The following is a 14592-nucleotide window of genomic DNA, read 5'->3' on the forward strand; positions in this document are numbered from 1 at the left end:
AGTTTCCTATGGGTCCTGTAATAAATTACCCGAAATTTAGTGGCATAAAACAACACACATGTGTTATCTCATAGTTCTGGAGGCCAAAAGCCCAAAATCAATCTCGGTAGGCTACAGTTACGGTACCCACAAGGCTGGTTCCTTCTAGAAGCTCTGGGGGAGAATTCTTCTCCTAGTCTTGTCTGGCTTCTAGAGGCCGCCAGGCCGCGTTCTCCGGCTCATCTTCCTTTCACCTTTGAGGCTAACAGTGTAGTATCTTCTCTTCTCTCTGACCTCTGCTTCTGTCTTCACAGCTTTCTCCCCCAATTCTATAGCCTCTCTTTTTTAGGAGGACACTTCTTTTTATTGATTTGTTGTCACTTTTGGCTGTGCCGGGTCTTCATTGTTGTGCAGAATTTTCTCGAGCTGGGGTTCTTCTCTAGTTGCAGTGTGCGGGCTTCTCTTGTTGGGGTTCCCAGGCTCTAGAGCACAGGCTCAGTAGTTGTGGGGCATGGGCTTAGTTGCTCCACAGCATGTGGGATCTTCCTGGATAAGGGATCCAACCTGTGTCTCTTGCATTGGCAGGTGGATTCTTTACCACTGAGCCAGGAGGACTCTTCTGATTCAACTGGATTCACGGATAATGCAGGAAAATCTCCCCATTTTAGGACCTTGACTTAGTCCCTGCAAAGCCCCTTGGCCATGTTCCCTAACATACACACGCGCTCTGAGGATGCAGACTGGACATCTTTGGGAGTGGGGAGAGGGGGGGAGGGGCACACTATTCAACAAAGTGACATTTTAGTGTCCTTACGCTGCGGTTCAAGTGTCCAGGCCGAACGTGGGGGCAGAGAGTTCGGATCTCAAGCTCACTCCCTGCCCTGACCCTCAGGGAGGCCCGGGTTAGTGAATCTACCACCCCGTGGAGGTCGGGCAGGCTCCTGGCTTTGCTGCACCCCCTGGCAGGCAGGCAGGGCCATACAACCCTCCAGTTCCTAGACTAGAAAGCGTTTAAGGATTTGCCCTGGAGGGGTGGGGCGGGGCTAGAGGCCCAGTAGGGACAGCCCCCCCACCCACAAACCCCCCACGGCGACTCTGCTTCTTCCAAAACCCTAGAGCCTAGAGCCGAAGTTGCTGCCTTTGGCTGGTAGTGGGCGGGTGCAGAGTACGGACAAGCCTCCCTGCGCTCTCGCTGCCCCTCCCTGCTCCCGGAGACACACGCGCCCGAGCTCTCTGCCCGCCGTCTCTACCCCCAGCCGCCGCCGCCGAGATGCCGCCCTCCGGCCTGGAGCTGATGAACGGCCAGGTGCTCCCCGCCTTTCTGCTCTGCAGCGCGCTGCTGGTCATTAAGATGTACGTGGTGGCCATCATCACCGGCCAAGTGAGGCTGCGGAAGAAGGTATGTGCGGCTCTCTGGGACCCCCAGTCCCGCGTGAGTGCGCTCACGTCTCCGGCAGCCGCCGGGAAGGCTGGAGTCGCGGACCCTTTGCCAGGAAGTCATCCCGGCACCGGAGCGTGCGGGAGCGGGTTGGGAAGGACCTGCCCCTCCCAGCCCTGTGGGATGGCTCCTCTGTGGCCCGCATGTCCGTGACCCGTGGTTGTCTTTGTTTTAACCCGAATTTGCACGTTCTCCTTGCGCAGGGGCCGTGCTCACCTCGGTAGCGCTCCGGTCTCAGTATTGGCGCCGCCTAAGCGAGCACTGGCTCTGCGTTTTAAGAGCGTTTTACCCGCTTGCTGTGTCCCCAGGTAAGTTCTCGGCACAGCCAGATTCCCGAGTCCCACTTGAAACTGCAGGGGCGCTCAGCCTCCCTCTGACCCGGCGGTTTCCCGCACCGAAGAGCTGATATTTGGGTGGGATGGAAACCGGCCGAGCAGGAGCCCCGAGAAACCTTTCAGTGGAAATTCCCGACTGGCCCCGGGCGAGGTCGCTCCCAAACCCACCGCAGCCTTCGCACGGCAGATCTTGGGCCAGGCTCCCCTGGAGTTCTCCGAGAGGAATTTCCCCCACCGATCGGAGTCCCGGAGCCAAAACAACAATAAAGATTGACGCCAAGATCTGAGCCTGTGTGGGGTGAGGCGGGGCGCGGGGAGCCGCTGGGCGGGAGGGCTGCTTCCAGCCAGAGCCGGGGGAAACGTTCTGGCCGAGCTCGCCAGCCATCCTGAGCGCCACGAGGGATATTTGATTATCTACCAGGTATTTCAGAGAGGAGATATCCCCGGCCCTGCCCCTTTGCCCAGCTCAAAGGCAAGTCGAGGCTGGCTCGGACATCGTCCTGAAGGTGGACGGTCGGCGGGGGAGCCGGGGCGGGTCTTGCTCAGCCCCGAGTCTCAGCAGGTACAGACAGGACACAAGGCAGGTCGGCCTCCCAGGTGAAGAAACTCCTGGAGCAGAGAGAGGCACACTGGTCATCCTGACTTCCCCGTGCCCTGTACCTACCCCATGCGTGGGGACAGCCTCACAGAGTCTTCCTCACAGACTGAGTCCTTCTTGGAGTGAGCGTTAGTCCCCATCATGGTGGGGAGGAGGGGGCCGTATTCAACTTCTGATCCACACCAGAAACCTGGGCTCCGACAGCTGATGTTGCCTGTGACGGCAGGGTTTGGATCCAGGTGCCCAGCTCCAGAACCCACACCCTGCCATGGGGGGATGGCGTTCTCCCAGGGCCGTGCTGGGCCCAGAGCTTTCCTTTTCACGAGGATTAGGGAAGGAAGAGTCAAACCTGTTGGGGTGCCTTTCTGTCGGGTCAGTAGGGCGTGGCAGAAGGAAACCACTTGGGCTGTCCCTGTATTCTCCCAACCCTGTGAATTTCCCTCTCATTCCTGCTCCCTGCATTCAGGCAGCCAGGGAAGAGCTGGGGGAACTACCCCATGGGGAGGTGACTCGGGGATGCTCTGGCTCCTCCACCCATTAGCCTGGGGACTGTGGGTAAGTCTGAGAGCTTGATTTCCTCATTGGTAAACTTCAGGATAGTCACGTAGTACCAGGAGAGTTCAGTGCCTGGCACTGAGCAAATGCCCCCACCATTGTTAGTCTTCATTACTTTTTTTTTTTTTATAGCCGAATAAATTATTTATTTTGGTTGTGCTGGGTCTTCATTGCTTGCAGGCTTTTCTCTAGCTGCGATGAGCAGGGCTACTCTCTATTTGCAGTGCGCTGGCTTCTTATTGAAGTGGCTTCTCTTGTTGCAGTGCCCGGGCCCTAGGGCCCACCGACTTCAGTAGTTGCAGCATATGGGCTTGGTAGTTGCGGCTCCCAAGCTCTGGAACACAGGTTCAGTAGCTGTGGCTCACGGGCTTAGTTGCCTTGAGGCACGTGGAGTCTTCCCAGATCAGGGATCAAACTTGTATCTCTTATCACTGAGCCACCAGGGAAGCCCTAGTTGAATGAGTTATACCGGACTTTGTGGATTTACTAAAACCGTTGAAAGAATACTTTAAAACATTGTAGCATAATGAAAAACTCACTAGGCAAGCCTACAAGTGCTTTACTTGCCCAATTCTGTGAAAAGAAAAAAAATATACATATATGTATGTTTAGTCGCTCAGTCATGTCCGACTCTTTTGTAACCCTTTGGACTGTAGCTGGCCAGGCTCCTCTGTCCGTGGGCTTTTCCAGGCAAGAATACTGGAGTGGGTTGCCATTTCCTACTCCATCTTCATTACTTATTAACAATTGGAATTAACATGACCGGCCATAGGTCTCCTGGTGGGAGTACATCCCAAGGCCTGCCCACCCCACCCCCGGTCCCTGCTGGAGGCAGTGCTTCTGCTTCCAATGCCTGCACTGCCGCGGCTCCTGACCCAGCCAACGTGTATTCATGCTGTCTTCGGGGGTGAGCAGCCTCGTGGACTGTGGGCACCTAGGATGACTGCCCACTGAATGCCAAGACCCTGTGAAAAGTGTCACAGGCCCACGTACTGTGTGCAGGGCCATCAGAACCAGTGATTCTGTGACTTAAGGGCCAGCAAAGAGGAATTGCGGTTGTGGGGGCTCCTGATCATGACAGACACTGCATTCACCTCCAGGGTGAGGAGGGCCAGACCCATCAGACAGGGTGGGGGGAAGAAAAGCAAACACTTGGGGACAGACTAGGGTCTTCCTTGCTGGCTCAGATGGTAAAGAATCTGTTGGCAATGCAGGAGACCTGGGTTTGATCCCTGGATCACAAAGATCCCCTGGAGAAGGGAGTGGCAACCCACTCCAGAATTTTTGCCTGGGAAATCCCGTGGACAGAGGAGCCTGGCGGGCTGCAGTCCTTGGAGCCGCAAAGAGTTGGTCACGACTGAGGGGCCAGATATTGGAAGCAGTAGGATCTGTCATTGGATGAGCAATGTAGAAAGCATGCTACAGAGATTCAAGTTTGCTGAGGGGTTGGTGGGGTGGGCTGGCTGGATGCCCACAGGCAATGGTGGAGCAGAAGCAATAGGTGTGGACTTCGATGACCTGAGTGTGTGTAACCTCAGGTCCCTCCCTGCTTTGCAGTGACAATTCATCGAGCGCCCTCCTGGCACCAGGCATTGTGCCATGGCATCTCCACTTAACTTCCTTCGTGTGGTAGATGATCTCAATGTGATCTGGAGTTCACAGATGAGGAAGCTGAGACCCAGGAAAGTTCAGATACCTGCAGTTAGTTCCTGTGGGGCTGGGTTTCTCACTGGGGCCTGTCAAGGCTCTCTCACTGCTCTCAGTTCAAAGTCTAAATTCTTAGGATGCCTCTTGGACCCCTACAACTTGATCTTGGAACTCTGTCCCTTGCTTGTCACTGCTCCAGCCATGCTGGTTTTTTATTCTTCACACATGTTCTTCTTCCGACCCCAGGGCCTTTGCACATGCTGTTCCTGATGCCTTGAATGTGGTTGCTATAACCCTCCCATTTTCCGGTTAATGTTGTCTCATCCTTCAAGTCTCAGCTTTACTGTCACTGCCTCAGAGAAGCCTTCTCTGATTCCTAGACTTGGTCGGGTCTCCCATGAACATTCTCAAAGCTAACCCTGTCTTCTTTTTCCTTACTCTGACCACCTGATCTTTTCTGGTTCATTGGCAAGTCCCTCATTACACTGTGAGCTTCCCAAGAGCAGGGATAAGGGGGCCTTTTTCTTACTCTTTTCAAGCTGCTATACAAAAAAATACCAGAGACTGGGTGGCCTAGCAACAACAAAAATTTATTTCTCACAGTTTTAGAGACTGGGAAGTCCAAGGTCAAGGCACTAGCAAGTTCAGTGTCGGGTGAGGGCCTACTTCCTGGTTCATAGATGGCGGTCTTCTTGCTGGGTCCTCACACTGCAAAGGGGGAAGGGAGCTCTCTGGAGTCTCTTTTATGAGTGTTGATCTCATTCAAAAGAGCTCCACCCTCATGACCTCATCACCTCCCAAAGGCCCCACCTCCTAACACCATCACACTGGGAGTTAGGTTTTTTTTTGGGGGCGGGGGAGGGGGGGGAGTCAGGTTTTAACACAGGAAATTCGCAGGGACACGAGCATTTAGTTCATAGCAGCCTTGTTCACAATGAGTCCCCAGCGCTGGGCACACAGTGGAGTTCACGGACACTGCTGAATGGACATGTATGTGACTGCATCGCCACAGACCTAGTCCACTGGGCCGTCCATCTCATGAACAGTAATTCTCAGCTGATGTATTCCAGGCTTTTGCCAACCCCGAGGATGCTCAGAGACATGGAGGCCTCCAGTATTGCCGGAACGACCCAGATGTGGAACGCTGCCTCAGGCAAGTACCCTTGGTCCTTGGCCAGATCACAGCCTGTTCTTTCAGACCCTCTTCTGAACATGGGGCGCTTGGAGGATGCCCAGGAGCCAAGATCTTCTGTCTTCTGAATCCTCTTAAACAGTTTTCATTTCTAGTTAAGTATTAGTTAAGAAAAGAAAAGTTAGGAAAAGTATTATAGTATGTCCTCATGGCTCAGCATGACAGAGTTAGAAAAGGTTATTCAGTGTGAATTTATTCAGTCCGTCTCTAACCTCTGACCTGAAGAATCTGCTCTCCAGGGGCTCACGCTGTTACCGGTGTCTTATGCATCTTCTTGGAGAAACTTCTTCTGCATTTACAACACACACGCTGTGCTTTTTCCACTGTATCCCCAAAGGATCACCCTTTACCCACTTATTTATACTGTGGGTTTTTTTTTTAGTGTAACAACAGAAATTGTTTCACATCAGCCTATATAGGGGCCTCGTTCATTACATCGGTGCCATCGTATTTATGCCGTTTCTCTGTTGAATGGATGGTCCGTAACTGATCCAACCTCTTCCCCTCTGATGGCATTTAGGCTGAGTCTTTCTCTGTTATGAACAGAGTGCATCAAAACCTCTTTCCTTTGCCTTTGTGTGTACGTGTGAACAAACCTGCCGGATGCATTCAAATGGTAAGAAATACTGTCTAATGGTGCCTAAGTCCATTCCCACCACTGGTGTGTGAGATGTGTCTCTATGCTCCTGCCAATATGACGGGTGAAAATGTATGTCCCTTTTCACTTTTACGTTGCATTTCTTTCTTCCTTCCTTTCTTTTTTGGCTGCGCTGGGTCTTTGTTGCTGAGCATGGGCTTTCTCTAGTTGTGGCTAACCACTGGACAACCAGGGAAGCCCCTTTACTTTGCATTTCCGAATGAAGCTGAACATCTTTTCGTAGGCTTAGCTTTCCCCAGTCAATCAAAACCAGTTTTTTCTTATAGAGATCAGAACTATTCATTGCAGTTTGGTAATATTGAAAACGTGTAGAGGATAAGGGGGGAAACCACTCACAAATCCAATCACTGTTGACATGTTCTTCTAGCTCCTCTTTTCCGTCTGTCTAAATATTTTTTATAGCCTAAGGCGTGCATTGTACACCTAATTTGGGGTTCTGCATTTTTTCAAATAATGCTATTTCATGAGCACTTTCCATGTCAGTAAATACTACTCAAAAAGTGATTCTTAAAAAAGAGCTGTGTAGGGAGTTCCCTGGTGGTCTAGTGGTTAGGACTTAGTGGTTTCACCGCTGTGGGCTGGGTTCAATTCCTGGTCGGGAAGCTGAGATCCCACCAGCCTCACGTGCGGCCAAGAAAAGGAAGGGGCTGTGTAAAATTCCATCAGATGTTAATCACAAAGCTGGTCTCAGTGGGTATTTTGGCAGTTTCCTCTGTTGTTTTACACCAACAGGCTGGAGAACCAGGAGGAGGCCCTCCCCGGGGATGGGGATTGTCAGTGGAGTGGAATGGGGATGGGAAGGATGGGCAGCTTAGACAGGAGGGAGATGGAGACAAACCCTCACATGGTTCTTATCACGTTCCCATGAGTCACAGGCAGACATGGGTGGGACAAAGCAGTAAAAATAATAGAGATTCTTTTACTGAAAGAAAGTCAGTGGGGTTTTTCCTTACATTTTTCTTGGCCATTGAAGATGACACATGTACTTGCGGTTTTTTAAAGTTACAGAAATGCATAATATAGAAAGTGAGATTCATTGCTATTTCACACTTTCTAATCTGCAATTCATGGGGTCGCAAAGGGTTGGACACGACTGAGTAACTGAACTGAACTGAACTGAATGTAACTATGGGCTTCCCTGGTGGCCCAGTGGTAAAGAATCCGCCTGCAATGCAAGAGACATGAGTTCAGTCCCTGGGCCGGGAAGATCCCCTGGAGAAGGAAGTGGCAACCCACTCCAGTATTCTTGCCTGGAGAATCCCATGGACTGAGGACCCTGGAGGGGCTACAGTCCGTTGGGTCTCAAAAGAGTTGGATACAACTTAGCCACAACGACAATGTAATTACAGGATACAGTCCTTCACATGAGTTCCATCCGTCCATCTGTCCATCTGTTAGTTCACTCCACATCTAATGAGCACTTCCTAAGCATCAGGCACTTCCCTGGTAGCTCAGCTGGTAAAGAATCCGGCCACAATTCGGGAGACCTGGGTTCGAGCCCTGGGTTGGGAAGACCCCCTGGAGAAGGGAAAGGCTACCCACTCCAGTATTCTGGCCTGGAGAATTCCATGGGCTGTATAGTCCATGGGGTCACAAAGAGTCGGACACGACTGAGCGACTTTCACGTCACTTCCTAAGTGTTACGTACTGTGCTAAGCACTAGTTGTACTTTGGTGAACAAAAGCCTCACCCATCACGATAATCCATACGTGACCCTCAGGCCATCTGCTTGTGGGGAAGGGTGTGATTAGTAGCAGGGACAGCAGGCTGCCAAGACTGTGTATACCCTGAGCCAGCTCAGAACATCCACCCAGAGGAGTGTTTGTTTTCTCCCAGGGTGTGTAGTTCTGCGTAGCAAAGCTTACTTGTGGCACAGGAGTAGTTACACAGGTTCCTGAGTGCTTTATTTCTGCTGGCTGTAACCATGCCAGGGAGAGACCACACACCTGCCTGGTGCCGAGACACCGCCAACACCCCCCCACACACACACAATTTAATTTTTATTTCTGAACAAAAGGACCTATGATCTACAGATGTTGTTTAGTCACTAGGTCATGTCTGACTCCTGTGACTGGACTGTAGCCCACCAGGCTCCTCTGTCCATGGGATTTCCCAGGCAAGAATACTGGAGTGGGTTGCCATTTCCTCCTCCAGGGGATCTTCCCGGCCCAGGGAACAAACTCATGTCTCCTGCATTGCAGGTGGATTGTTTACCACTGGGCCACCAGGGAAGCCCCTATTATCTACTGTACGAAGGCTCAAATGGCTGAAATTCAGTTCAGTACTTTCTGAGCACCTCTTATCTGATAATGTTTTATATAATTCAGTGAGTGTTTACTGGGGACCTTCCATGGACTGGTATTTACTGGGACTTACTATGCCAGACCCAGGGGCTCCTGGGCCCCCCAGGGCTCCTCCTCCTGACTTCACAAAACTTCATGAAACCTCAAGGGTACAGAGAATCACACATCCTGCCATCCGCTACCGGAGAACTGGCTGGAACCTGATGGGAGATGCCCTGGAAGCAAAAGTGAGTTAAATATTAGACCAGGGCTTTTAGCGCAGCCAGGGCCACCTTCTACACAAACAGGAAAACATTTAGGCCCTGGTTCTTAGAGCACAGATCTGCCTTGTGGATGAGCGTAGGCTGGAGCCCAAACATGAACCCCACTCTGGGGGAAGTCGGAAAACAGATTTCAAGGAAAGCTTTGAAACCCAGGCTCATCCTGTTAGCGATTCCCTATTAAGTTTCTCCGGTTTTCCTGGTAGCTAAGCTGGTAAAGAATCCACCTGCAATGCAGGAGACTCAGTTCATTTGCTGGGTCAGGAAGATCCCCCTGGAGAAGGGATAGGCTACCCACTCCAGTATTCTTGGGCTTCCCTGGTGGCTCAGATGGTAAAGAATCTGCCTGTAGTGCAGGAGACCTGGGTTTGAGACCTGGGTTGGGAAGATCCCCTGGAGGAGGGCATGGCAACCCACTCCAGTATTCTTGCCTGGAGAATCCCCGTGGACAGAGGATCCTGGTGGGCTACAGTCCATGGGGTCGCAAAGAGCTGGATACGATGGAGTGACTAACACTTTCACTTTTCATCGAAGTCTGGCGTTGTGCCTTTTGACCAAATTCTGAGTTTGTGTGAATGCAACTGCTATGGGTGGGTGGGGCGGGGGGCTCTCTAAGTGGCCCCGAGAAAGGAAGACAATAAGCACCTGACCCAAGCTTTGGGATAGTTCTGATTATCTGGAGCGTGTAGATGACATCTGAGTGAACTAGTTTGTCAGGAGATTGGGTCCCGACATCTCTGCATTAGAAGTCCCTTAAGACACCACCCAGCACATTATTTGTGGATGGTGGACAGATGCCCAGAGACAGAGACTTGGCCAAGGCCAAGTGTCTAATGAGCACCCAGCGAGCTGCAGGCTGCAGGCCTCGCACACTTCCTCCCCCCGCCCCCGTGCCATAAAATGTTTTTTATTAATTTGGCCTGCCCTTCTGAGGGTGGTTGGGAGTCTGGCAAAACAGCTTTAGCAGTCGTGTCCAGGACGGGGCTGGTGATGGTGATGATGACAAAGAGGGAGACAGCTAGATCAGGGCAAAGCTACTCCGTGCCAGGGGGCCTCCCTGGAGGCTCGGTGGTAGAGAATCCCCCTGCCAGTGCAGGAGACACAGGTTGGATCCCCAGATCGGGAAGATCCCCTGAAGAAGGAAATGGCAATCCATTCCAGGATTCTCTCCTGGGAAGTGCCATGGACAGAGGAGCCTGGTGGGCTACAGTCCCTGGGGTCACGAAAGAGATGAACATGACCAAGTGACTAAACAGCAACGAGCTCAGAGCCAGGCAGGGTTCTAAGCATAATAGGGACCAACTCGTCCACTTGGCAGTAACCTTCCAAGGGCGGAACTAGTAGCTATAGTGGAGGAAGCCGGTCTGCCAAGGCCACATCGCTCATGATGGCTAAGCTGCCGTTGAGCCCAGGCCGTCAGATATGGGCTCTGCCCTCCTTGCAAGAATGCAGTTTAACTCTATTTTATACCTGCCTTTAAAACTAAATAGCCTTTACCTCGTATCAAACCTGACTTCCAAGAAATCCTCTGGGTGGATAAGAATGGGCCCAACACAAGAGGAGAGAGCTGGCTGGCTGCCAGCCGCCATCCCTGCCCAGGAGGAGCTGGTGGGGACGGGGACAGGGCCCTCTCCCCACCCCTGTCACTTGATGCAGGAAAGTGCAGCTAGTGTTGCAATATCTGGTGAGGGGAAGGGGCCGGCCTGATGCTGCAGGAGGCCATGCAAGTCCAGTCTGGCAGGAAACAGCTTTGAGCGACCTTTACCTTAAAAAAAAGTGGTTGTTATTGGAATGACACGTTTTTGCCCAAGCTTCTGTCTGGTACGTGACTCTCTCCGTGTCTCTCTGCTCAGATCCTGGGATGGGAGGAGGGCATGAGTTACCTTGCCTCATCCAGCTGAATGCCCCACGTCTCCTCCATCCTTACCACTTGTGGCTTTGTGGGGCCCCGCTGTGGTTTTCAGTGTACCAGAGGGAGGAGGATGGGAGACTGGGTACCCCAGGGGCCGAAGGTCAGAGCTGAGGGGCTTTATCAGCTCCCCGACACCTCTGTTCCCTCGAAGGTGACCCCCTCAATCCTCTAGTCCTGAATGCAGGGGCCAGGAGGTGGGGCCACACCTCCCATCCTTACGCCTTCTCCCCGCCCTGTGTCCCCTGATTTCTTCACCTCACCTGTGCTTGGGGTTTGGCCAAGGATCCTCTCAACAGCTTTCTGAGAAGTGACTCACCCTTAAAGTGTAAATACCTCCTTTAAGGAGAAGTGCCTGAATGAATGGGTATCATATGCTAGTTATGCTTTTCCTGAAACTTTCCCAGAAACATCCAGGATGACAAAAATACTCCCAGCTGGCACCATCTCATGAATCACCTGTGGGAGGCAGACCACATTTTCTGGGACACATAGACTTCACGAGAAATAGGTTCTCCGAGGTGTCTGTCTGAGTGTGTGTGTGGGGGGGTTGTTGTTACACAGCTCCTTCTCCATAGCATGGGATGATTTTATAGCCACAGTTGCTGCCTCTTCCCAGATAACATAAGGGACTTGCTCGACTGAGGAGCTGGAGTGGCCCCCATCCCCAGTTTCCCCCCCACTTTGTCCCTGAAGCCAAAACCCAGCCGGCTTCTTTCACATGGGCATCTAGCAGTATTTCCCCCAGCTTGTGAGACCAACCCTGCTATAGACTTGTGTTCCCTGGGGCTGGGTCCCGAGGTCAGGCTCTGTGAGATAAGGAGAAGGAAGACCCATGGTTGGTTGGTCCAAGATATGGGGACAGAGACACCAACTGCTATGTCCCGAGTCTGATGTAAGAAAGATCCAGGCCCTGATAGGTTTACGGAATTCCAGACCCCTTACTCTGCTTCTTGAGGGCTCTCTCCCCAGCTTATCCTGATCCTGCCTCACTCCCTCTTATGACCACATTCCAGACACATGTGGAATGCTCACTTCCAGAGCCTTCAACACACTCTGCTCATTCCCACCTCAGGGCCTTTGCACATGCCCACCTTCTCCCTGGAGAGTTCATCCCTGCACAGATGGCCCCTCACTTTTCAGGCTTCACCACAAATGTCTCCTTCCCTGACCACACCCACCCTAGTCATGCTGCAGAGACCCCTGCAGCCCTGGATTGTGGAGGGCTCCTCCTCCCCGCCCTGCCCAATTCCTAGCATCCACATACCATGGCCCTTGGCTGAGACTCTCTTTGCAAGAGTGGGAGGGAAGAGGAGGACCACAGCAGGTCCCCACTTAGGGGCTGCTGGGCTGGGCCTGGCTTGCTGGTGCAACCTTGGTGAAACCTTCCAGCTGAAAGGCTTGGAGAAGGGGCTTCACTTCCAGCAGCATCTCCACGCCTCACACATGTGGCCTGTCCTCAGGGGAGGTCACAGCTCGGGCACTGTGTTCCTGTTTATTTGCGCCTCCAGCATGCCATCTCTGGCTTTGGTCTCTTGCTTAGTCTCTAATTTATGGGACTCGACCTCCCTCCACAGAGGAAGCTGCCCATTAGCAGGAGTCATGGAAAATGTGAACCGACTCTTAGCTGAAGTGGATGAGTTTTCTTTGTTGGTCATTTTTTTATGGCCGGGTTAAACACAGCCACCCCCACGCTCACCCCCATCACCGCACATACACACACACTTGATCATTTTAAACAAAGAAAGAAGCAGGGTAGCACAGATGAAACAGCCTCACTACTGTCCAGCGATTGGCTGGCTCCATGAGTGGAAGTTGTTACTGTTATCCCTGAATCCCCAAGAGGAGGAAGGGTTTGCTTAGATTTAGGGGCAGAAGAAGACAGAGCCAGGCGTGGCTGTCAGACATGTGTTCTTAGCCCGTCCTACTGGGGAGGGCCCAGGAACCTGCATTCAGAAGGAAGCGGCCTCAGAAAAGCCCTGCCTTGGGGAAAGGTACACAGCATGGACTGGGGAGTGCCCTGGTAATCTAGTGGTTTGGATTCAGCACTTCTACTACTGTGTCCTGGGTTCAATTCCTGGTCAGGGAACTGAGATCTCATAAGCCATGTGGTACAGCCAAAACTGAAAAAAAAAAAAAAAAAGATCAGGGGCTGGAGGCAGACCTAGGCCCCACCCCAGCTCTCATGCAACCCCAGTGAGCCCCACTTTCCCCTGCTGGTGTCCAAGGCCAGAGGGGAGGACGGGGGAGACCATGGCAGGTGCTGGGTCCTGGCGAGCCCTAGGGCTTGGTAGGAAAACCCAGGCGGCAGCCCTTCGTGGCTCCCAGGCCATTAACAGGGCTGCAGTTCCTGAGCTGCTTGCAGGCACCAGCTTGGAGTCATGATCCCCCTCTGCCTCTGGGGTACCTCCTTGTCCCGGCCACAACGGACGTGAGTCTGGCACCCCAGAGATGATTCCCAGGGGTGCAGGGCCTTTGGGGGCAGAGGGTCCCAGCATCCAGGACATTCTCAAAGCTGACACCTGGCTGACCGCACCCCTTTGCCTTCTCAGAGCCCACCGGAACGACATGGAGACCATCTACCCCTTCCTGTTCCTGGGCTTTGTCTACTCCTTCCTCGGGCCGAACCCCTTCGTCGCCCGGATGCACTTCCTGGTCTTCTTCCTGGGCCGCATGGTGCACACCGTGGCCTATCTGGGGAAACTGCGGGCGCCCACCCGCTCCCTGGCCTACACCCTGGCCCAGCTCCCCTGTGCCTCCATGGCCCTGCAGATTGTCTGGGAGGCAGCCCGCCACCTGTGACCAGCCGCGGACGCCACCTCGGCCGCCAGACCGCTGGCCACGAGCCTCCGGGGCTGAACCTGGGGGACCGATGGCCCCTTTGAGATTGTGACAGGCCCCGGGGCCTGGTTTCCTGGCGACTGACTGAGCACATGATCTTGGGCCCGGGGGCCCTGTGTGTGTTTGCCCGTGTGTCCCCTGGATTCCTGGGTGAAGCGGCCGATTTTGGAACCGTTTAGAGATGGATTGTCATGATTGATAGAAAATTTTTCCACTGTAAAAACCTGCCTCCCTCTTCCTCCCCAATGCTGAGAAAAGTGAACAGAGGCTCGGTTCAGGTTTTGGAACCTAATGACCTTCTGAATCCAGGGATGTAATAAATGAGGACTTCTCACCTCCACCACAGAGATTCTGGTTCGGCTGGTCAAGAGGGGAGCCTGGGCATCTGCATTTTTAGAAAGCTCCCTTGAGAGTCCCAGCAATGGCGGGACCTGGGTATCATTGCCAGTTCTGTCTTGGGGAGGCCCAGGGCAGGCAGGGTGTGAATTTCCCTTAGGATGGGAGTTGAGTGAGGTGGGGGTGGGGTTGTGTGCCTTCGTGCCCCGCTGACACTTCCCTGTGTTCCGGACACGTTCCTTGGCTCGACGTTTCTCTCCTTGGCACAGGCGCTGATTGGGAGGGCCCACCAGTAAGGCTGGCCTTCTCTTCCTGAGGCTTTAGTTGCTCCAAAGCGCTGTCAATCAAGAATGATGGGCTTTGAAGGACCAACCGCTAGAAGAAATTTTCTGGCTCCTTCCATATTTGTGAGGTTTGAAAACCGCCGATGTGCCCCTGGACCCTTGGTCTAAGACTGTGTGGGTTCAGCCATTAAGAAGTGTCTGACCAGCTCAGCGCCTTGCCTGCTGCTTCCTGGCCGTCCGCTGCTGTCCGGGCTGGC

General features: G+C 53.0%; 1 protein-coding gene across 1 annotated transcript; it reads left to right on the plus strand.

Annotated features, from left to right (window-relative positions):
- The first annotated feature begins 1099 nt into the window (after positions 1-1099).
- PTGES (prostaglandin E synthase) lies at positions 1100-14055 on the plus strand. The gene is made up of 3 exons (XM_043916619.1): positions 1100-1378; positions 5623-5705; positions 13427-14055. The coding sequence occupies exons 1-3, from the start codon at positions 1250-1252 to the stop codon at positions 13674-13676; spliced, it is 462 nt and encodes a 153-aa protein (XP_043772554.1). The 5' UTR covers positions 1100-1249; the 3' UTR covers positions 13677-14055.
- The last annotated feature ends 537 nt before the right edge of the window (positions 14056-14592 follow it).

This window comes from Cervus elaphus, chromosome 11, assembly GCF_910594005.1.
Source record: "Cervus elaphus chromosome 11, mCerEla1.1, whole genome shotgun sequence".
In the NCBI taxonomy this organism is placed as follows: domain Eukaryota; kingdom Metazoa; phylum Chordata; class Mammalia; order Artiodactyla; family Cervidae; genus Cervus; species Cervus elaphus.